Genomic DNA, 23145 nt, shown 5'->3' on the forward strand with positions numbered 1-23145 from the left:
CAAGAAAGAAAGAAAGAAAGCAAGAAAGAAAGCAAGAATGAAAGAAAGAAAGAAAGAAAGAAAGAAAGCAAGAAAGAAAGCAAGAAAGAAAGAGAGAAAGCAAGAAAGAAAGCAAGAAAGCAAGAAAGAAAGCAAGAAAGAAAGCAAGAAAGCAAGAAAGAAAGAAAGAAAGAAAGAAAGAAAGAAGAAAGAAAGAAAGAAAGAATAAAGAAAGAAAGAAGAAAGAAAGAAAGAAAGAAAGAAAGAAAGAAAGAAAGAAAGAAAAAAAAGATCTAGGATGGAAATTCCAGAACTTAAGTCATAGGCAGCTGAAGGTATGGCCACAAAGAGAAGAATGATTAATGAGGCCTGAATTAGAGGGGCACAGATATCTGGAAGAATTATGGAGCTGTAGACGATTATTGAGATAGAGAGGAGAGAGACTATGGAGGGATTGGAAAACAAGGATGAGAATTTTTAAATCAAGGAATTACTTAACCAGAAGTTAATGTTCATTAGCAAGCACCGAGGTGATGGATGAATAGGACTTGGTGTGAGTTAGACCATATATAACTGAGTTTTGGATGACCTCAAATTTACATAGAGTAGAACATGGGCTGCCAGCCAGGATGGGTTAGAATAGCCAAGGATGGTTGCAGAGGAAGGTTTCAGCAGCAGGTGAGCTGAGACGGAGGCAAAGTGGGACAATGTTACACCTCTGCCCTCACCCCTTCCCCTCCCTCCCAGAAACATGACAGGGTCCCTCTTGTCCTCACTTTCTACCCCACCAGCCTCCACATTCATGGGATCATCCTCTGCTATTTCCATCAACCGCAGCATGATGCGACCACCAAACACAAATTCCCCTCACCCCATTCAAGGCCACAAACACTCCTTTTCAGGTTAAGCAGTGTTTCATTTGTACTTCCTTTAATCTGTTTTATTGCATTCGCTGTTCCCAATGCGGTCTCCTCTACATTGGGGAGACTGAATGCAGTCTGGGTGACCGCTTTGCGGAACACCTTCGTTCAGCTCGCAACCATGAGCCCAATGGTGGTAGAGTCTTCAACTAAGATTTGGAACCAGCTGAGGAGGCACTTTATACTAGGGTTTACGTCAGCATTGACCTCAATATGTGGGAACCACAGGTTTATATAGGAGGGGATGGATGGAATGTGGCGGGAGGGAAGGGATAGAATGGTTAAGAGACCAGTTTGTAGAGGGAAATTTGTAGGGCAGGAGGAAGTGCGAGAGAGGTTTGACTTACCGAGGGGGAGTGAGTTTAGATACTGGCAGGTCCGGGACTTTGCGTGGAAGGAACTGCTCTTGTTTCCTCAGTTGCCAGAGTATACCTTGTGAAAGAAGGTGTTGTCCCGGATGAGTGGGGAGAAGGGAAAATTGGAGATATCTTCTGGTGGTTGTGTCAGACGGAAATGGCGCTATGGAATGCATCAGGCATAGGTCGGAGGAAGAATTGGGGATCGAGGTGGGGTGAGGAGTTTGGAGTGAAATAATGCGTTGGATCAACTCCCCCTCCTCTTGTTCGAGGATGAGCCTTATACAGTTTAAGGTGGTACACAGCGTTCACATGACTCGGGCCCGGATGAGTGGGTTTTTCTCATGAGTAGAGGAGGTGTGGGAAGGGGCTGGTGGATCATGCTCACATGTTCTGGACGGTTTTTGGGAGGTGGTGTTTGAGAGCTTGTCGGGTATTGTGGGGATTAAGATAATGCCATGCCCCCTGGTGGCAATATTGGTGGTCTCGGAGGCGCCGGGGTTGCAGGAGGGAAAGGAGCCAATGTCGTGGCCTTCACCTCTCTGATTGCTTGGCAAAGGATAGTATTGAACTGGAGGTCGGCAGCGCCGCTGGGGGTCATGGCATGGTTGGGGGATTTGCATGAATTTCTTATGCTGTACAAGATAAAGTTCGCCCTGAGGGAGGTTGTTTCTGTCCGTGTTTGAGGAATTGTTTGGCACCGGGGAGCGTGGAGGGATTAAAAGGGGGGGAAATTAACAAACTCTATGTACCCTATTTATTTTGAGGTGTTATGTGGTGATGTGTTTGACTGTATTTGGAATATATATATTTTTTAGAAAGCATGACACCAACCTTCCCATTGGTTGCCATTTTAACTCATCACCTTGCTCTCATGCCCACATGTCTGTCCTTGGCCTGCTGCAATGTTCCAATGAAGCCCATAAGCTGGAGCAGCAGAATCTCATCTTCTGATTCGGCACGTGACAGCCTCAGAGCTCAACGTTGAGTTCAACAACTTTAGACTGTAACCTTTCTCCTCCATCTTAACCCTTTTTTTATATTCCAGACATTGTTTATCTCAATACAAAAGCTCTCCATTCCTATTCTTCCCCCCCCCCCCCCCCCCCCCCCACCCCCCCCCACGCCTGCTCATCTCTCCGGAGCTCTTAAGTTTGCTACACTTTGTTGCAATCTCTTCCAGCTACAGTATAGTATCCAACAGATTTTCCCTCTTTCTCAGTTCCAGTGAAGAGCCAAAGAGACTCGAAACGTTAACTCTGTTTGCTCTTCCTACAGATGCTGCCAGATATCCTGAGTTTTTCCTGCATTCGGTATCCGCAGTACTTTGATTCTGTTACACCGGGGATAATAGGCAATTTTAGTGATGGTGTGGATACATGGTTGAAAGATCATCTTGTGGTTGAATATGACTCCAAGGTTACAACCAATCTGGTTCAACCTCAGTTACCAGGGAGAGGGATGTAGTTAGTGGCTAGGGAACAGTGTGTATGGCAGGGGCCAAGGACGATAGCTTCTCTCTTCCCCAGTATTTAGTTGGAGAAAATGTCTGCCATTCCAGTACTGGATGTTGGACATGCAGTTGGACAAGTCTTGGAGACAGTAAAGGAGTGTTGGTGGTGAGGTAGAGTCGGCATCATCAGCCTAAATGTGGGTCAGAAATAAGAGATGGACCCAGGACAGGTTCTTGGGAAACACCAGAGGTAATGGTGCAGGACTGAGAAGGTACATTTCTGTCAATGATTAGATAGCTAGCAATTCAACGAGGCAGTCCTACCCAATTGGAAGATGGTTGAGAGATGCTGGAGGGCGATAGTCAACTGTGTCAAAGGCACAGGCTGAGAAGTGTGAGGTTGCTAGGGATCAATGGCTCAATTCCAGACAAATACATACCTCATCCTGCGTTTCTTGCTTCTTCAAACCAGCACACTTGGTTATGATGAGTTCATGACATCGTTTATGCACCACACAGGTACAGACTGCAAATTCAAATAAATAACACTCTTTAGTTCACTGTCAGCTTTAAATTTCACTGAATATCAATCAAAGTGAGAAACAAAAAGTGCGAAAAACAAGATGAATTACCAGCAACCAAATCCATCGATTCAAATTGTCAGTCAAGGTTTCATTACATTTGCTCTCTTTACAGTTTATTTTCTTTCTTTCAATATAGAAAGTTAAAAAAATTGTACGAGCATCAAAATTAGTGTGTGGGCAAAACTGCAACTGGAATCAAGCAGAAGGACTAATGGGGTTTGGCCCCAATCACAAATGCAATGTTTGCTCTGAAGCTTTGCATTTTCTGTCTGATTTGAGGAACTAATATCATGAGATGATCAGAGCAGCCACAGATGCATCTTTGATGTCCTAACATCAGTTTATTATACTTAGTCTAGCCATAATCATTCAGTGCTGATTTACTCGCTTTTCAACATGATGCTACTTTATGGACCTTCATCATTACAATTTGAAATAGTACAGCATTCTGTAATGTCAGCAGTTTCGTTCAATATTACCAAATATTTAAAAATCCACCAAACACTATGGGCGGGTTTCTCCAGTCCGTCCGGCGACCGGAGAACCTCGCCCGAGATCAATGGACTTTTCCATTGTCCGCATCCCGCCCGTGGCGATCGTGCGGCGGGCGGGGCAAAATAATCCAGCCCCCTATGTCCTGGGCAAGAGGAGAGTCAGACAATATTTGTTTTTGCTTCTTTGCTTAGTAAAACAGAAGGTTAGTGCACACACTGTGAACCACAGGCTGTTCTTGGTGCAATGATCACAATGACAGCCAATTTAACCATAGAATTTACAGTACAGAAGGAGGCCATTCGGCCTATCGAGTCTGCACCGGCTCCTGGAAAGAACACCCTACCCAAGGTTAACACCTCCACCCTATCCCCATAACCCAGTAACCCCACCCAACACTAAGGGCAATTTTGGACACTAAGGGCAATTTATCATGGCCAATCCACCTAACCTGCACATCTTTGGACAGAGAGTTCCGCTGCTGCACCAGTTCCTTAATATATCAGCAAAATGAATGATTTATTAACATTGGTAAACCTTTTATCAACACATCTCAGATTTAGGGTCAATTTCTCAACATCAGTTGGCTGCACAAAGCAAAAGAAATCCTGTAAAATGTTCAAAAACAATCTTTGTTAACCAGTCTCTCTGGATTTCTTGATTGTCTGTAAGCAGTAGTAGGTAACCTGTACTCTCAAGAAATATCCAATGTAGTAATTGGAACAATTGTACGTAAACACAGCTAAGGCTGAATGGTGAATAAACTGTTCCCTGCCAACCTACTGTTTAATTCATTGAAATATTTTTTTAAACTGGCATGAAAAAGTCAATAAGGCTGTCAATGGAAAATTAGTTCACTGATAACAGACTCTTCTGCAAATAGATTAATTCAATTACATATCCTTCCTGCCCACTGTGGTGGTGACCGTGATCCATTAATTGTACTGATGTCAAGTGGATAATTTGTTCCCGAGTTACTACTTTCATTTTTTTTTTTTCTAATGTGTTTTTGTGACAATTGATGTTGTGGCTCCGCCACAGTAGGCCAGATGAGTTCCCTCTCACCCCTACCCTTGAGTAGCTAGTTGCATTTTAAAGATTCTCACAAATGACTAAACATTAAATACATTTCAACATCAGACAGATGATTCCCACCTGATGGCAAGTTTTGCATTTATACTGTATTCCTTCTCGAGGAATAGCATCCAGCAGCAGGAATAATGTTGAGCTTTTTTCCCCCTCATAAAACATACCAGGTGGTTTGGGACAGTCACCCCCAATAGGCCACTGAAGTATAGGCCATTATTTGGCCAGGAGGCCTGAAAAGTCAGGCGGTAAAGAAGGATCTCCACCCCGCCACATACAAGATATCCTCAATTATTAATGTAATGAACTCCAATTGGCTTTATTGGTTGGCCAATTGGAGTATGAGCTCCTTCAATGATAGCTCATTGAGGGGGCCCATATAATCACCTGTGTAGGATTTGTGAGCAGTCTTAAGTTGACTGGACTGCTAGCAGCACTGTTTGTAGCTGCTCCTGTAATATCGTTATTGTAAATAAATATTGGTGTGGTGACGGAACTCCTGCCTCCCGTGGATTACTACAATTAATAATTCACAGCATTTCACACCTGGAAGATTCAAGAGTCGGAGAGTTCTACAATTCGGTTAAACGGGAACATAAATGCTGCAAATATTTGTGAATGATATCTCCAAGCAATTTTATTGGCACAGTGGAGAGCTCTTTCAGGCATTGAGCTAAAAGCCAAAAAGCCCATCAGGGATGTGAACAACAGTCATTTAACCAGTGTTCTTTCAGCAAACACATCCATTGAGGCATGAAGGGCTGGTCGGCCTGTTCAGGGTGCCACATCATGAAAGGATCATCTGAAGAGGAAAGGTTGGACATGCTGGGCTGGTAACTATTGTGTTTAGAAGAGTGAGAGGTGACCATATTGAGAAGATGTTTCCCTTTTGGGAGATTCTAGAACTAGGGGGACACATTTTTAAAATAAGAAGCGCGATTCTGCGGTCCACCAACCGTGTTTGCAAGTGCCAGCAGCGGGATTCTCCATTAATCCACAGCCGGCCAATGGGATTTCCCATTGTAGCCACTCCACGCTGCCGAGAAATTGCGGGCATGGGTGCGCTGCCGGTGGACTGGAGAATCCCACCGATGGAGAATTCCGCTGAAGCTGTCTCCAATTTAAGACGCAGATTTGGATTATTTCTTCCTCTCAGAGTTTGTGTGGAATTGTCTTCCCCAGAGAGCAGTGCAGGGAGGGTCACTGAATATTTTTAAAGCTGCATTAGATAGAGTCTTGATTGGCAAGCGTGTAGGCAGGCAAGTAGAGTTGAGGCCACAATCAGATCCGCCATGATCTTATCAAATGGTGGAGCAGGCGGGAGGGGCCAAACAGCCTACTCTTGCTCCTAATTCATATGTTCATACGTCGGTGACATGAACTTCACAAATTCAAACTTGGCCTATCAGAAATCCACGTTTATCTTTTGTTTCAACATGCATCTGTCATAAAACCCCATACAGCCAACTGAAATAGAACAGTGAAACTGTAGAGAACAGCAAAAGTATAAAGACAAATAACTGTTAATATAGAAATTTGAACTAATTTCTTACCCTGGCATTGGTATCCTTGTTTACCTATTACTCCCCTGTAAAATAACACAAAACAAACAAGTGTTAATTAGATTATTGGTATATTGCCATTTATGCATTAATTTTCAAAAACACAATCTCAGTTTAGTACAAACAATATTTCCACATGTTTAATGTGGAGAAAAGGGTTCCTTTTAATCTGTTTTGGACGGGAGGGGTTTAATTTAAACAGCTCTGATTTCTCCTCTTGTCACTATTCCAAAAGTGTTGATTTCCTTTCCCCTTTATAAACGGTGGTGTATTTCCAAACCCCTCAGTTTTGGTGTGATCCAATTTCTATAAATAACCCCACAGAAAGTCGAAATAGCGTAAACTCTGAGGGTTAGTTTATTTGCACACACTCAAACAGGAGATAAGGATCACAATGTAGCCCCCTGTGCACTCACACAGTAAAAGAACAATAGAGAAAAGAAAGATCTACAAGGCAAAGACCACAAAGAAAATAATTATTGTTTCATGTGTGTCCAAAGTCCTGAAATAAAGTCTGATGAGGTATCCCTTCGTGGAGGCCTGCAGGTTGCAACCCAATACTGTATAATTCACTTTTCTAAAATAGTGTAGCTGGACCAGGTATTCTACCTGGCAGAACTTATTTTCTGTGAGGTTGCTTGCAGATGGTAAAATGGCAGACTGCGTTTTCATTACAGCAAGACGATATAACTGGTTCCATCAGCTAGAGTCTCATGACTCCCACTTCTCCATTCTGACTTTGACAAAGGGTGAGTATCCTTTTGTCTGGGTCCCCTAGATTGTTAAATGTTCCAACCATTAAGACTTGAAAGGAACATTGCATGGCCCTTGGTCCTCGCAGATGAACAGCCGGCTGATTAGGCCTGGGTTATGAAATGCAAGTGACCTTTGTATACTTCTCTTTGAGTTTGGTCTCTTCAGCACACAGGGGGCATTAGCGAGATAATGAAGTGCACATTTCTGCAAAAGCGCCATGGTAGCTCTTTTTATTCAGGATTCTAGGCAGACATAGCTTCAGCCATTTGAAATGTTCACTGTCTAGTTTAAAAGTTTATAAATTAGCCATGAGGATATATATACATATATAAACATCCAGTGTGAGATCATAGTACCTGGGCAAATCTATCATGCCAGTCTATGATTTGTGCGGGATTTTGAGCACACCCACTGCGTGTTTTGCATCACCGGAGATGGCCGGCCATTGGTCCCGCCCTTGTCAACGGAGTTTCCCGTTGAATGTACCTATCGGCGCTGTGAAACCCATGGCACGGGTGCACCTTTGCCGGGACTGGAAGCTCACTCTGTCGTGAATGGCCAGAAAATTCAAGACTTTATGTCAAAGCCAGTCAAGATTTCAAAAACAGAAGCACAACATCATGAAGAATAAGTTTTCATTTCCCCTAGTTTGCATTTTAATTAATTTTTATGCTCCACGACTTCACATTCACATAATATGTTATTAAACATTTGCATGTATTTATTGTATGATGCTGTCTAGAGGAGCAGACTGATATATTAAAGTTTCACTGAGGGTAATAGAGGTCTAAATACTGAAAGTATTTTATTGTCCTCGGTTGCCAAGGTTCAGTTGTTTGGGAAGTGAGAGGATTCTATTTACTTAGCTCTCTTTGTTCTATATACCAATTAATATATCATATGGCTTATGGATTCATGTTCACAAGGAGTTGCACAGGGTCTGACAGTATCATTTAAATTGAGACTAACAAACAATAAAAAGTAATAAATAGCAAGGGGAGTAGATCGTACAGCTCCTTACCAACCTGATCTGCCATTCAACACAAAAAGGGTGGATCTTATGTTTCAACTGCACTTTCCTGCTCATTTCTCATGTCCCTCAATTCGCTGAAAAGCTAACTATTTATCTATCTCAGCCTATATTCATCGATGTAGCATCCACAACACTCTGGTGTAGAGAATTCCCAAGATTCACAACACTGTGAGTGGATAAGTTTATCCTCAAATTTATCCAGCCAGTGTGAAACCCCTTCAGGAATGACATAGAATGTAAGAAACCCATTGGTACAATCATCACACTTGAACATAAAGGGCGCATTTCAGCCACCACGATGTGCCAGGCACAGAGATGGGGGACAATGGGTGAATCCCGCAAAAGCCAAAACAGGGCTCCGTGCCGGGCCGATCGCAAGTCACCCGACTCGTCCCGCCCTGCAAGATCTGGATGACGCCCTCAGCATCATCCAGATGACATTTAAATGAGACTTAAATATCTTGACGCCGCTTTCACCCGGCACCCGGAAGTCAACGGCCGCGCCTGCGAGACCTCAACCGAATGCCGTTTAGTGTTGGTTCCCACAAACGTGGATCAGGCGTGATGGCATCTTGGGGGGTCTCACTAGTCATTAGAGACCCTCAGGTGGTCGAGGACAGAGCAGGGTAGTACCCTGGCACTTCCCTGACACCATAGGTGGGATTCTGCAGGAATAGGCGGGGCGGGCAACACCGGCGGAAAGCAGTGGCATGAACCACTCCGGCGTCGGGCCACCCCAAAGGTGTGGAATCCTCCACACCTTCAGGGGCTAGGCCGGCGCCGGAGTGGTTTGTGCACGCCGGCCGGCGGGGAAGGGGCTTGGCGCCACACCTACCGGCGCCAAAGGGCCTCCGCTGGCTGTTGCGAGTTGGCACATGCGCGGGAGCGCCAGCGTGTGCTGGTGTCATCCCAGCGCATGTGCATGGGGCCTCTTCTCCGTGTCGGCCATGGCGGAGGACCACAGCAGCCGACGCAGAGAAATAGAGTGCCCCCACGGCAGAGGCCTACCCGCAGATCGGTGGGCCCCGATCGCCGGCCAGGCTACCATGGGGGAACCTCCCGGGGCCAGATCCCCCCGCGCCACCCCTAGATCGCCTACACTGCCAGGTCCCACTGGTAAGAACCTACTCTAATTTACGCCGGCAGGACCGGCAAAAAATGGGCAGCCACTCGGCCCATCGCGGGCCGGACAATCGCCGGGGGGGGGCTGCACTGCCAGTGGACCAATCGGTGTGCCGCAATTCCCGCCCCCGCCAAATCCCCGGCGCCGGAGAATTCAGCAGCAGGCGGATGCCGCCCCCCCCCCCCCCCCCACCCCCCTCGATTCTCCGACCCAGTGGAGGGTCGGAGAATCCCGCCCCTGAGCACTGCCAGCCTGGCACCCTTACAGTGACATCCTGGCACTGCTGGGGTGCCAGGGGTACTTCCAGGATGGTAGTGCCAAGGTGCCTGGGTGCCAGGTTGACACTGCCAGTGGTCGGGCCCTGGGAGGCCTTGCCCATGAGAGGAGGGTATAAGAGGTCAAGAAAAGGTTGAGGGGAGGCTAAGAGGGGGGAGGGAGGGGGGAGGGAGGGGTTCTTCTGAAAGCGGGAGGGGACTGAAAGGGGGAAGGGGACAGTGTAGAGATTAAGGCAGCCAGTCAAAACGGCACCCCAGCTGCGAAGAGCTGGTCCTGCTCGCCAGTGCAAGAAATCTGTGTAAGTGTGGCCTCGACGGGATGAAACTCCTCAAGGCCCAAAAAACCGGCAATGCCGATGAATAGCGGGGTGAATCTAGGTGCTGCAGCCACCATGAAAGGAAGGGAAGGGAGGTGCCTGACATGGACCAGGTGAAAGTGAAGGAAGGGTGGAAACTAGAAACAAAGTTGATGAATTTTTCCAGGTCCGGACGAGAGCATGAAGCAGCATCAAAATAGTCATTGATGTACCGGTAAGGGAGTTGTGGGAGGGGACCGGGTAGGCCTGGAACAAGGAATATTCCACATCCCCATAAAAAGGCAAGCGTAGCTAGGACCCATGCGGGGTACCCATTCTTGCGCCTTTGATTTGGAGAAAGCCGGATGAGGGAAAGGAGAAGTTGTTGTGAGATTAGAACTAGTTCAGTCACACGGAGTAGAGTGGTGGTGGATGGGAATTTTTCAGGCCTATTTTCGAGAAAGAAGCAAAGAGCTCTCAGGCCATCCTGGTGTTGGACGGAGGTGTAGAGAAATTGCACATCCATGTTAAATAGGAGGCGGTGAGGGCCTGCAAACTGTAAGTTGTCAATATGACGCAGGGCATCAGTGGAATCTCGGATGGAGGTGGGGAGAGAATGGACCAGAGAAGTGAGGAGCCAAGATAAGAGGAAATACGTTTGGTGGGGCAAGAGCATGCTGACACAATGGGTCCACTGGGCAGTCCTTTTTGTGGATTTTGGGAAGTAGGCAAAAGCGTGCTGCCCGGGGTTGGGAGACTTTGAGGTTGGAAGCCTTACGGTGAAGGCATCTGGAGGAAATGAGGTCACTAACAGTGTTGGAGATAATGGCTTGATGTTCACTGGTCTGGTCATAGTCCTGAGAGTTGGCGCTCAGCCTGTGCAACGTAGAGGTCAGTACGCCAGACGACAACGGCACCCGCTTTGTTGGCAGGTTTGATGACAAAGTCGGGGTTCGACCTGACAGAGTGAAGAGCAGACAGTTCGGAAGGAGAGAGGTTGGAATGGGTGAGGGGGACAGAAAAATTAAGACTTCCAAAGTCCCGTCGACAGTTCTCAATGAAAAGATCGAGGGCAGGTAATTGTCCCAGAGATCCAGAGTAATGTTCTGGGGGATCCAGGTTGAAATCCCGCCACTGCAGATGTGAAATTTCAATTCAATAGAAAAAATCTGCAATTAATAGACTAATACTGACCCATGAAACCATTGTCGATTGTCTTAAAAAACCTATCTGGTTCACTAATGGTTCACTAATGTCATTTAGGCAAGGTAATCCTTACCTGGTCTGGCCTACATGTGACTCCAGACCCCACAGCAATGTGCTTCACTCTTAACTGCCCCTTCAAGAGCAATTAGCTGGCACAGCTTGTGATGCCCATGATGAATTAAAAAAAACAATAAATATTTTATATATTATTAAACTTACTGATTTAATAGTCCAAAGATATACCTATGACATGAGGGTTTTACAAATGCTAAATTTTAAAAACATTTTGCCATGGTTAAATAAAATCTGTTGATTGCCATATGTATGAGATGGCTTTCGAAACTTTGGACTTGATGTGTTTTATGTATCGCCTGCATATTCTAGGCCATGAATTTCCTGCCTCAGAGCAAATGCAAATTTGAAATGCTGGATTCTGACCTGCATTCCATACTGCATTCTGAATTGAGTCGTTAGGCATTTCTGCTCTCAGCTGAGAAAATAGACATATAGTGAGGATCTGTAATGGCTACTTTAACCTTCCCTCCCGTTGAAACGGGCTCAGCATCAATCAGAAACATTTCAATTATCTTTGCAGCTGCTAAACTGTGACGCGTGTACGTTTTTCTTTAACTTTCTCTCCTTTTTTGAAGGCATTAGTTCACTTTCCTCTACCTTTGCCTCAAGACCTTCAGAAACCCGCAGTTTTAATCAGGAATTCCTTTTGCCGAACTCCACTACCTCTTCCATTCTTCTCAGAACCCATTTCCTCAGTCGTGCTCTGCAGGCTCACAGTTGCCAATCTCTCTTTAATTGGTTTCTAAGTTTGGGGCATTTTTACGTTTTCACTCTTTTCTTCGCTAACTTTCACAGAATGTTGAATGTTCACAAAAATATGTTGTGACTGCATGAATCAGTGGACAAATTTGCTTCTGCCATTCACAGCTGCTCATGGGTGTTACATTTACAATACCGTTACTAAAATAAAATCTGTAATTATAGCTTTAAACAAAGCCACGCATAAGGAGTTAATCAAAAAATGGAACAAGTCAAAGCATATCAATTACATCTGCCTCTCATTCAAACTACTGACCCTTGACCTTGCATAATGTCTTCCATCAGGTTCAACTTGTCTGTGAGAAGACAACAGCAGGTTTCCAGTTGACAGTAATGGAAATTACCACTCTAATGTCCAAATTTATTACTGCTGCACTGACTAAAGACTGACCACCAACTTATCTGAGCAGACTTGTCAGTGCTGTGCACAGCCCGAGAACAACTAAAAAGGTATGTAGCAAATGAACAATTTGGCTTGTGCTGTTCTTTTCTGAAAGGTTTATTGGCTTCGTAGCTCAAATGTCCTACTAAGGATGCATATCCAAGCCATAAGTTTTTGTTTTATTCGTTCATGGGACGTGGGCACGCTGGCTGGGCCAGCAATTATTACCATCCCTGCCTGCCCTTGAGGGGACAGTTAAGAATCACCCATGTTGCTATGGATCTGGAGTCACATGTAGGCCAGACCAGGTAAGGATGGCAGATTACCTTCCCTGAAGGACATTAGTCCCTAGAGACACCAACGGTGACAAATAATTTACTATAGTAAATAAGCCAACAATATTGGTGCAGTTCTTCTGGACCTGCAAGGAATTTATACTGACCCACAGTGTCTCGAGGACCAAAATTATGGGCCATCAATTCTAAAGAATGAAAAATGCACTGGGGCCCACAGTGCCCAAGCAAAGAAAGGAACATGGTCAATGTGTTAACATGCCATCCCTAGTCAGATCATTAAGCCTCATATGGTACTGGTCTGTAAGATAATCAGGAATGCAGAGTGGGATTCTCTGATCCTGAGACTAATTGTTGACATCGTCGGAAAAGCTGTCGCGATCAGGATTAACAATTCTGGCCCCGATAGGGGGCCAGCATGGCACTGGAGCACTAACGCGCGCATGCGCAGTGGGACTGGCGTCAACACGCGCATGTGCGCAGTGACTCCCTCTCTGCGCCGGCCCCGACGCAACATGGCGTAGGGCCGAAGAGGCCGGCGCAGAAGGAGGCCCCCAGCCCGAGAGGCCGATCGCTGGGCACCGACTGTGGGCCAGGCCCCCCCCACCCCCCCCAGGGTTGGACTCCCCAACCACCCCCCTCCTCCCACAGGCCGCCCCAGACCCTCCCACGCCAAGGTCCCGCCGAGATAAGACCACACATGGACAGCGCTGGCAGGACTCGGGTGTTTTGTTACAACCTCTCGGCGCATCCCGGGCCTAGAATTGGCGGGGGGCCACGTAGAGCAACCCCCAACCGGTGCCACGCCGACTATGCCGGTGCCAATGGTGCCGATTCTCCGCAGAGCAGAGATTCGCGGTGGGCGGCATGGCACAATTCGTGCCGGTCGCGGTGATTCTCCGGCCCGGTTGCACTCTGGTTTTGAAACACTCCTAGCATTCCTACGGACACGATCTGGCAGAAAGGTTCTCAGCGTCATTTATGGCAGGTTTTGCTGGGAGTTTCCTGCTGTCTCTGTCAGCGAGTTTTCCACAGTGATCTAACCATGTTTAATCACTTTTCTGGGCCCTGGCGAGTTTCGCCCCGGTCAAGCCCACACTAGAATTATTTTCATCACTGGGGAGTTGAACTCGCAGGCCAGACTAGCTCCTCAGAGATTGGGTCACCATTTTGAAAATCTCTAAGAGGGCTTGTGGGTCCCTCCACAACCCCACCATGGACAAAGTCACCCCCATACACACACACACACATGGATATTACCCCACACACCCTCAAGTGGGCCCCCCATTTCAGGCCTTCCCAACCCCCCCTTATGCTTCCCCCCCCTTTCCAGGATCCCCACCCTTCACTCCCCCAAAATCTTCCAGAGGTCCCTTGAGACTCACCCTGCACCTCCCTACCCTTCATACGCCTTCACCCTCCTTTCAGGGGCAGGGCTCCCCAGGCCCTGACCTTGGCAATGCCACACTGGCATGCTGGTAGTGTTCCTGCTGGCTTTGCAATGCCACCCCAGCACCTTGGCAGCGCCAGCCTGGCAGTGCCAAGGTATCCATGTTCCAGTGGAGGCAGGGGGTCATCCTGCACTGTCCCTGACCACCCAGGGCCCACGACGGCCCAGATGACCAGCGGATGCTGTTCCACCAGGTCCACGTTTGTGTGGACCAGTACTGAATGGCATCTGGCTGGGGACTCCATGAGGAGGCCGTTAAAGGCCAGGAGCCCGGTAGCTCCTGGGTGAGCACGCCTCAGTAGGTTCAAAACCTACTTAGACACGGGAGGCTGGGTCCCACTCATTGTGGGTGGCATCCTGATCATGATGCCTCACTTTACTGGTTGCCGAAAGCGTGTGGGAGGCTTCTCTCGGCATCTACGTTCAGCCACGCTGTGTTCATGTTCGGGTGCGTCACTGCCGGTAGATAGCGCGCTATGATTTTCTAAGTGATTTTCACTGGAGACCATTCACCAGATGGTATATGAAGTTTAGGCAGATATAGCTCGGTTGAGCATCAGTAGGTAGAGCTCTGGGCATGTTGGTATAAGTCCAACAAACTCTACGCATGGACTTTCAGGGCTAACATTCTGAGCACAACTTTTTTTATGAATTATCTTATTATCATATTTTTAAACTGTAATGCAGCACAAGTTAATCCTAAATTTATATATAGCGATGGCCATTGAACATTTTCACTTTGAAACAATATTTCTCCGCTTGAACACAAACTGGACTATTGTCACACAAATAAATTAGAGTTAAAAAAATATACGACATTGTTGCATGCAGACCTCTATATTGCACAGCCATTGAGTGCTTAAGCATTGTACCTTTCTCGTATCAACAAATAAAATCAAAGGCCTCTTAATGGTTAATCTGGAATACACCATCTGTACAATCTACAACATATAAGTACAAATATATTTGCAGGTTCTCATTCTTTTCCTGACCTGTTCCATTTACTCCACACCATTAGTTCACAACTATTCATCAAATTCTCCAATTTACATGCATTGTTAACACCATGTTTAGAAATGTAAAAATTGCTAATAAAACATGATGATATGTCTTTCTTTTTACCAAGCCACGTCAATAATAAATGCTCACGACAGCTTAATTGATATCAGAGTCAACATTGAGGAGCTTGTAGGACAGTTTATATTTCTCGATTGGTTTGTCTCCATTAATGTGTGATCTCACACTCGTATCTTTCACCTTACCTCATCATCTGCAAAGAAAAGTTGCAACATATTGTATTCTTCATGTCCTCAACAGAAATTGGTTGAGATCTACTTATCTGCAATCAGGGCATGATGCAATACACTTTGACAGCTTTCTTGCTCTTACCAAATAAAGTCCCGACAATGTGAACAATATGTTGGTTGTCTAAGGTAGGTGGCCATAAACTTGTGCCCGTTGACTTGATGGACCCTGCGCCGTACAGCTCCTTGTCTCTTCCTGGGCCGCATTCGCTCTCTGAACACACGTTCTTCATTCTCCTTTGGTGCTACAGAAAGCAAAGAAATTATTACTGAAACAAATCTGAGGTAACAAAATTCAGGGAGAATCACAGCTGCCAATTCTCCTGGCATAAAATCTCTATGAGCCTTTCCAAGTTTCATGAACATTGGAATGTTCAAATTGAGTCTGACCCATATTGTCTTAGCTGGCATTTGGGTCCCGAAACAGGACCCAAATGTGAAAGTCAGGTACGAATGGGCAGAGCTTGCTCTATCTCACTGCACCGCGCGTAGGGCAGCCTAAACAACAATCAATGATTAACATGGCAGCGACAGCCTGTTCTCTTCCTGAAAAGGCAGCGGCAGCAGGGTCTTTGAATATTTTGAAGGCAGAGGTGGATGAGTTCTTCGTGAGCAAGGGGGTGATAAGTTATCCGGGGTAGGCGGGATGCAGGTTTGAGATTACTATCAGATCAGCCATGATCTTATTGAATGGGAAAGCAGGCTCGAGGGGCTGAATGGCCTCCTCCTGCTCCTTGTTTGTCTGCTCGTAACACAATACACCACAGAATGTAGGCTGGACATTCATATTCATGATTCCTGAATTTCCTCATACAGACCTCAGTGGGACCCCGTGAGGGTCTTCCACACAGGAAGACAGAGTGCAAATGAACACATTGCCTTCTCGAACTAGAAATTGGTTGAGACCTCAGATTAGGCTGTCTGAAGCAATCCTCAATCTAGGCATGATGCAATAAACTAAAAAAATTCAAAGATATCTAGAAATGGTTCCTAAAGGGGACTTTGGGATTCATATGAATAGTAAAAATGGGTGGATAAAGTAGTACTCCATGGTGCATAAATTTTCCCATTTTCTCATTTTATAAATGGAAAAAAAGTAAATTGCTGCCAATAATTTAAACAGATTGTTCAACTGGTGCAAGAGGTGTTTACTCTGAAGAGAGTTAAACCCATTGGTGCACTTTCCAAGAGTAGAGTGTGCAATTAACACTTGATGCATATTTAATTATTCCTAATTTTTTTTGAACACACATTTACAGGGGTTATTACTGTTGTCGGGCTCTATTTCAAAAGCATGGATAATTTATACAACAGTTTTGAAATATATATATAGCTGTACCAAGTACATCAGAATATGCCCAGAATATGCAAAAGTTATAATGAAATGAAATGAAATGAAAATCGCTTATTGTCACAAGTAGGCTTCAAATGAAGTTACTTTGAAAAGCCCCTAGTCGCCACATTCCGGTGCCTGTTCGGGGAGGCTGGTACGGGAATTGAACTGTGCTGCTGGCCTGCCTTGGTCTGCTTTCAAAGCCAGTGATTTAGCCCTGTGCTAAACCAGTTTTTAATTTCAGAATTGGTTCATAAAAATGGACGGCCCTATATATTCTACACACCCAAATTTTAAAAAGCTTTCAAACTTCCAAGGCAGGCAATTTTTAAGGGACAAATCACCTCAAACTTTAGTGAAAGGATGAAAATATAGCCCGTAACTTCAAACTAAGATTTCATACACCAAAAAAATGTTAATTTAAATCTCATTTTTTCTCTGCTTAGCATCACAGTTATACTTCTTGAAAGATAGCACACTTGTTTGGGTGTAAATTAATGTTAAAATACATCATAAATTGCACCAATGTCGCAATCTTGATTCTCGTTAATAACAGACTGTAACTCACAACAGCATATAAAGTTTTTAATGAGAGGAACTGAAAATATGCACAAGGTGTAATGTGCATTCTAGTAAGGGCACCTAAAACATGCATAAGGTGTGACTTAGAACCAATGAGAGGAATTTAAATATATTTAAGACACGACTTACGAACCATATTCAAATGAGGGGATTTTAAGTCCACATGAAATGAGACTTAGTCTACATTTTAGTAAGAGACATATAAAAAAAACGGACGTGACTTATAGCCCACAATATGGAGGCACTGGCCATAATGTTCCAATCTTTCTTTGACTTGGGGTGGAGTCAGAAGGCTGGCTTATTGCAAAAGTTATACTCTTGGCCAAATGAGGGTGTAAAGATGAAATGAAATGAAAATGAAAATTGCTTATTGTCACAAGTAGGCTTCAATTAAGTTACTGTGAAAAGCCCCTAGTCGCCACATTCCGGCACCTGTCCGGGGAGGCTGGTACGGGCATCGAACCGTGCTGCTGGCCTGCTTGGTCTGCTTTAAAAGCCAGCGATTTAGCCCAGTGAGCTAAACCAGCCTCTAGGATAAGCCCACCATCTACAGGTCAGCCAGTTTAACTTTGTTGCCGGGGCAATGCAGGGGGGGGGGGACTTCTAGAAACAATAATTTGGAACAAATGTAGGTAAATTAAAGAGAGCTAGTAGGGATTTGTTAAGAGAAAATCATGTTTAACTACCTTCCCGGAGCTTTTTTAAGAGGTGACAGAAGGTTCATGAGGGCAATGTAGTTGATGTGTGGTGTATATGCTGTGGGATTCTCCTTCGGGAGAGGGTTCCTCCGTTTCGACGGAATGTGGCCGGAGAACCACCTGCGCCCATAGTTTCCCAACGGTATAGGGGTAGCCATAATGGCAAGCCCCATTGGCCGGCTGCGGCAGAATCCCATTGCCGCCGCAGGTGAACCGTGACGGAAAACGGGGCGGGCGGGACGGAGAATACCGCCTCACGGTGTTCCAAAAGGCATTTGATACAGGATTGTGAGCAGTTATAGGTCAGGGAATAAAAGGGAAAGTAGCAACATGCATATGGAACTGTCTCGAGTGACAGGAAACAGAAAGTTAATGGCTGCTTTTCAGGCTGGAGGAAGATTTATATTGGTGTTCCATGGGGATCAGTGTTGGGACCCCTGCCTCTCCTGATATATCTATATCTTAATGACCTAGATCTTGGTGTGCAGATCATAATTTCAAAGTTCGCAAATGATACAAAACTTGGAAGCAATGTCAACTGTGAGGAAGATAGAACTTCAAAGACACAGGCAAAATATTGGAATGGACACAAATGTGGCAAATGAAGTTCATTGCAGAGAAGTGTGAAGTGATTTAATTTGGTTGGAAGAACATAGAGAAACAATATATCATAAAGGGCACAATTCTAAAGGAATTGCAGGGGCAGAGGGACCTGGGTGTATTTATGCATAAGTCATTTGAAGTAGCAGGATAGGTTGAGCGAGCAGTTAATCAAGCAAGTGACTCGTGGGACACCTCAGGGATCTGTCCTGGAACCCCAACTTTTAACATTATATATTAATGATTTGGACAAAGGAACTAAATGTAGTGGTCTGGATTCTCCGGTCGCTGACGACAGAATCGGGGGCGGCGCCGTTTTTGCAATGCTCCACCCCTTCCAAAGCGACGTAGTCTCCGAGTACGCCATGCCACGTATCGACGGCCTCAGGACATTGCCTGAGGTCCATCCCCGATGCTCCGACCCCAAGCAGCCGAGGGCCCGATGGCATCGGTCGCGTGTGGTCTCAAACATCGTGAACTCGGCGTGAAGGCTGCGGACTCAGTCCAGGACCGCCATAGTCGGGGAGGGCCAATTCGCGGGCAGGGGGTGACTTTATCAGGGGCTGGGGGCACTGTGGGGGGTGGTCCAGGGCATGTGAGCTGGCCAAAGAGGGGGACTATTTTGTGGGCCGGGTCCGCGAGTGGCCGCCGCCATGTTGCACCGTGCGGGCGCAGTAGGCCCCACTGTGCGCATGCGCAGCCACGGACCTGGCAATTCTCTGGACTGTATCGGCAGCTAGAGCATGCTAGCCCCCGGCCAAATGGCGGATCGGTGGCCGTTTTACACCATTTTTTCTGTCGTAAAACGACACCGTTCCCACGCCAGCATGAGGACATAGCCTTAGATTCGGAGAATCCAGCCTATTATCTCCAAATTTGCAGATGATACACAGATGTGAGCTGTGAGGAGCATGCAGAGATGCTTCAGCGTGATTTGGACAGGCTGAGTGAGTAGATATGCATGGCAGATGCAGTATAATGTGGATAAATGTGAGGTTATCCACTTCAGTTGCTAAAATAGGAAAGCAGATTATTATTTGAATGGGTGTAAAATTGAGAGAGTTGGATAATCAGTAAGACCTTGGTGTCCTTATGCATCAGTCTCTGAAAGTAAGCGTGCAGGTACTGATGGCAGAAAGAAGGAAAATAGTATGTTGAACTTCATAACGAAAGGATTTGAGTCTAGGAGTAGGTGCGTTTTACTGTAATTGTATAGGGCATTGGTGAGGCCACACCTGGAGTATTGTGTGCAGTTTTGGTGTCCTTATCTGAGGAAGGATGTTCCTGTGATGGAGGAAGTGCAACAAAGGTTTACCAGGTTGATCCCTGGGATGGCAGGAATGTCATATAAGGAGAGACTGTGTCAGTTAGGATTATATTCATCGGAAGGCTGAGCGGGGATCTCATACAAATGCATACAATTCTAACATGATTAAACAGGGTAGAGTCAGAAAGAATGCTCCCGATCGTGGGGGAGTCCAGAACTGTGGGTCATAGTTTGAGGATAAGAGATAAACCTTTTAGGGCTGAGGTGAGGATAAATTTCTTCTCCCAGAGAGTGGTGAATCTGTGGAATCGCCGATCACAGGAAGTAGTTGAGGCCAAAACGTTGTATGATTTCAAGAATAAATTGATATAGCTCTTGGGTCTAAAGTGATTAAGGGATATTGGGGATCAGGATATTGAACATGATGATCAGTCACGATCATAATGAATGGCATAGAAAGCTCGAAAGGCCGAATGTCCTCCTCCAACTTCTATTTTCTGTGCATGTTCCTAGGCATACAATATCCTAAGTTTTTTTAATAGGGTCATAGAGTAAAAGGGCAAGGAGGTTATGTTGAACTTGTAAAGGACACTCGTTTGGCCTCAGCTGGATGATTGCGGCCAGTTCTGGACGATGCACTTTAGGAAGGGCATGAAGATGTTGGACAGAGCGCAGAAAAGATTCATGAGAAATGTTCCCGGGATGAGGAATTTCAGTTTTGAAGATAATTTTGAAAAAAAAGGACTGTTTTCTTTGGAGAAAAGACAGCAGCGAGAGATTTCACAGAGGTGTTTAAAATCATGAGGATTCTGGACAGAGCAGATAGGGAGAAACTGTTCCTACTCATCCAAGTATCGCGTGCAAGAGGGCACGGATTTAAAATAATGTGTAAAAGAAAGAAAAGCGAATGGCAAAGGTCTGGAATGCCCTGGTGGAGAGTGTGGTGAAGGTTGGGTGAAGCGTTCGAAAGGGAATTCGGCAATTATCTAAAAAGCAAGTATGTTCAAGCAAGTATGGAGCAAAGGCAAGAGAGGGCATTCATTCAATAGCTCATTCAGCGAGCTGGAATGGCCCCTTTCTGCACTATAACATTTCTGTGTTCTGTGGTCCTGAGTATTTAAATATACATAAGGTATGACTCACAATGCAGATTTAATAAGGGGAATTTAAACGTAGATACATTTTGAATTAAAACCCATATTTTGCACCCACACAAAGAACTGAAAACAAGGTGTTGCTGAATTTTACATGTGAATCGCTCCCACAATTCACACTGGCATTCATCTGAATTGATACAAATACAGCACAAATAAGATTGTGCTGGCAGAAAACAGGCTCGCGCTATATCTAAAGAGGGAAAAGGAACTCAGCAGAGAAGTGTTTTATGCTTTCAGAAAAAGTTTTGAAAACAGTATCTGTGATATCTTGCAGCTTGGTAGCAGGCAAACGTTGAAGAAGCACAAGCAAGCAAACTCCAGAATTTATACTATCAATCAACACAGGTTAAACCTGGATCAAAATCACAACCTTCTCGATTCCGGCTGCATTTCTTAGCAACCTCCCCTGTGGGTGTCAAATGAATCATTTCAGTACCAGAGAGGTTAATGAATGCATAAGATGACTTTAAGTAACATGCATTAACCCTTCTCACTACATCCAGACACACTTATCTTCGCACTTGGCTTGATACCGTACTAATTTTTAATCAAACTACATCTTCTTCAAGAAGAGGGAACGTTGAGCAGAAATTAATATATTAATTAAACACAGTGTAAAAAAAAGTCGGTAGTGCAACAAAAGAATTATGTTACTCCATGCAACATGTAAAGTCTATATATATATTTGACAAACAATCGCTTTGCCAACTGTTTTGGACTGGGGAATGACAACCTCAGTGAGTAAATTTAAGGAGCAGATAGATTTTTAATTACTAATGGGTTGAAGGGTTATGGAGAACGGGTGGGAAAGTGAAGTTGAGGACAAGATGAGATCAGCCGTGATTGTTTTTGAATGGTGGAGCAGGCTCAAGAAGCTGAAAAAGTGCCTACTCCTAGTTCTTGTGTTCTTCTGTTATTGTGATATCTCGAAGATTAAAGCACTAGTCCAGGAAGAAAAATATATTGTTCCTCTCTGACCAACGTAAACACTCTGCCTGGTATCACTTAAGGAAACAATCCATCTGTGACTGGGTTACAATTGCATCTCTGCCATTGCACATTAAAACCATCTACAAGTATCAATCGCAGCAACTCAACATTGCAATGAATACGCCTTCAAGTGGTATGCGAGAAAAATACATCAAGTTTTAATCAAATACACCACTTCATGGAATCTTTCTAAAGCGATAAAAACGTCAAACAAGATGGTGCCTGTAGGAGATCAGAGTATTCTATACAAAAGAATATCAACAAAAACTTGATGACAGTAAGGCTGCACTATAACATTGGTCAGTATCTGACAGCAGAGTGTTGTGGCTATTTCCTTTTGTTTTCTAAACTCTCCTCTTCTGTCTGGTATAAGTTAGTAAGAATTTAGAATCCTAGTAAAGAGTGAGTTGAAATAAGAGCAAAAGTAAGAGTTGAAAGGTGGAGCATTGCAGTAGCTGCGATAGGTCAGAAAGGTGATTCGAAAGGAGTCTGCAAGCATCTTGTGTAACTATCATGAAGTTGCAAAATTATGCATCAGTTTTACAGGCTGTTAATCATGTGACAGGTTTAAAATTTCAAGTGTTGGTGCCTTTTGACGAAAAATACCCTACCTGATTTTTGGAGACCAGATAGCGGATCAGTTCCCAGCATGCCCATTTTCGAAAGGAAACCAGTGCCTGATGAGAGGAAGTCACCTGTGAAGTTTGGTTAAAATCTACTTTTTTAAAACTTACTGAGGTGAAAAGGCAATGTTTATGTGCACAAGGACATAAGTTCGCAACATATCCATTCTCAAGAGAATCGTGGTGTCGGATGAGAGGAAATCACTAGTGCAAAAACAGATTTCCATTGGGGGTCCTGGGCTGCAGCTCCCCATTTCTAGAGGGGGGGGGGGTAGACAACTGGTAGGTTCCACCCACTGGGTCAGCCGGCAGTCAAAGCCTAATAATGTAGGGAGGTAATCCCTTCCAAGGTTTGGTAGAAGGGGTCTAAATATGCTTCTTACAGGCCAGGTGTTTGGCGTGAACCCAGGAGATCCTCCTCTTCTGGCTCATTCTAAAGAATTACATTGGGTCCAATTGGGCTGATTGTTTGAGCAGCCTCCAGCTGTCCCTGTAAGGACCCAGGTTAGAT

The 23145-nt window shown here is 45.1% G+C and overlaps 1 protein-coding gene across 2 annotated transcripts in view; it reads right to left on the reverse strand.

Annotated features, from left to right (window-relative positions):
- prkcea (protein kinase C, epsilon a) overlaps positions 1 to 23145 on the reverse strand; it is a 697348-nt gene that overhangs the window by 306280 nt on the left and 367923 nt on the right. Inside the window, exons 3-6 of one of the 2 annotated variants that reach the window (XM_038813231.1) lie at positions 22623 to 22688; positions 15470 to 15629; positions 6424 to 6458; positions 3149 to 3234 (exon numbers count right to left, since the gene is read on the reverse strand). In XM_038813231.1, coding sequence (XP_038669159.1) covers positions 3149 to 3234; positions 6424 to 6458; positions 15470 to 15629; positions 22623 to 22688 — 347 coding nt within the window. The remainder of the gene's footprint in view (positions 1 to 3148; positions 3235 to 6423; positions 6459 to 15469; positions 15630 to 22622; positions 22689 to 23145) is intronic. The other variant, XM_038813238.1, reaches the window with a different exon arrangement.

The sequence above is a fragment of the Scyliorhinus canicula genome, chromosome 1 (assembly GCF_902713615.1).
Source record: "Scyliorhinus canicula chromosome 1, sScyCan1.1, whole genome shotgun sequence".
NCBI lineage: Eukaryota > Metazoa > Chordata > Chondrichthyes > Carcharhiniformes > Scyliorhinidae > Scyliorhinus > Scyliorhinus canicula.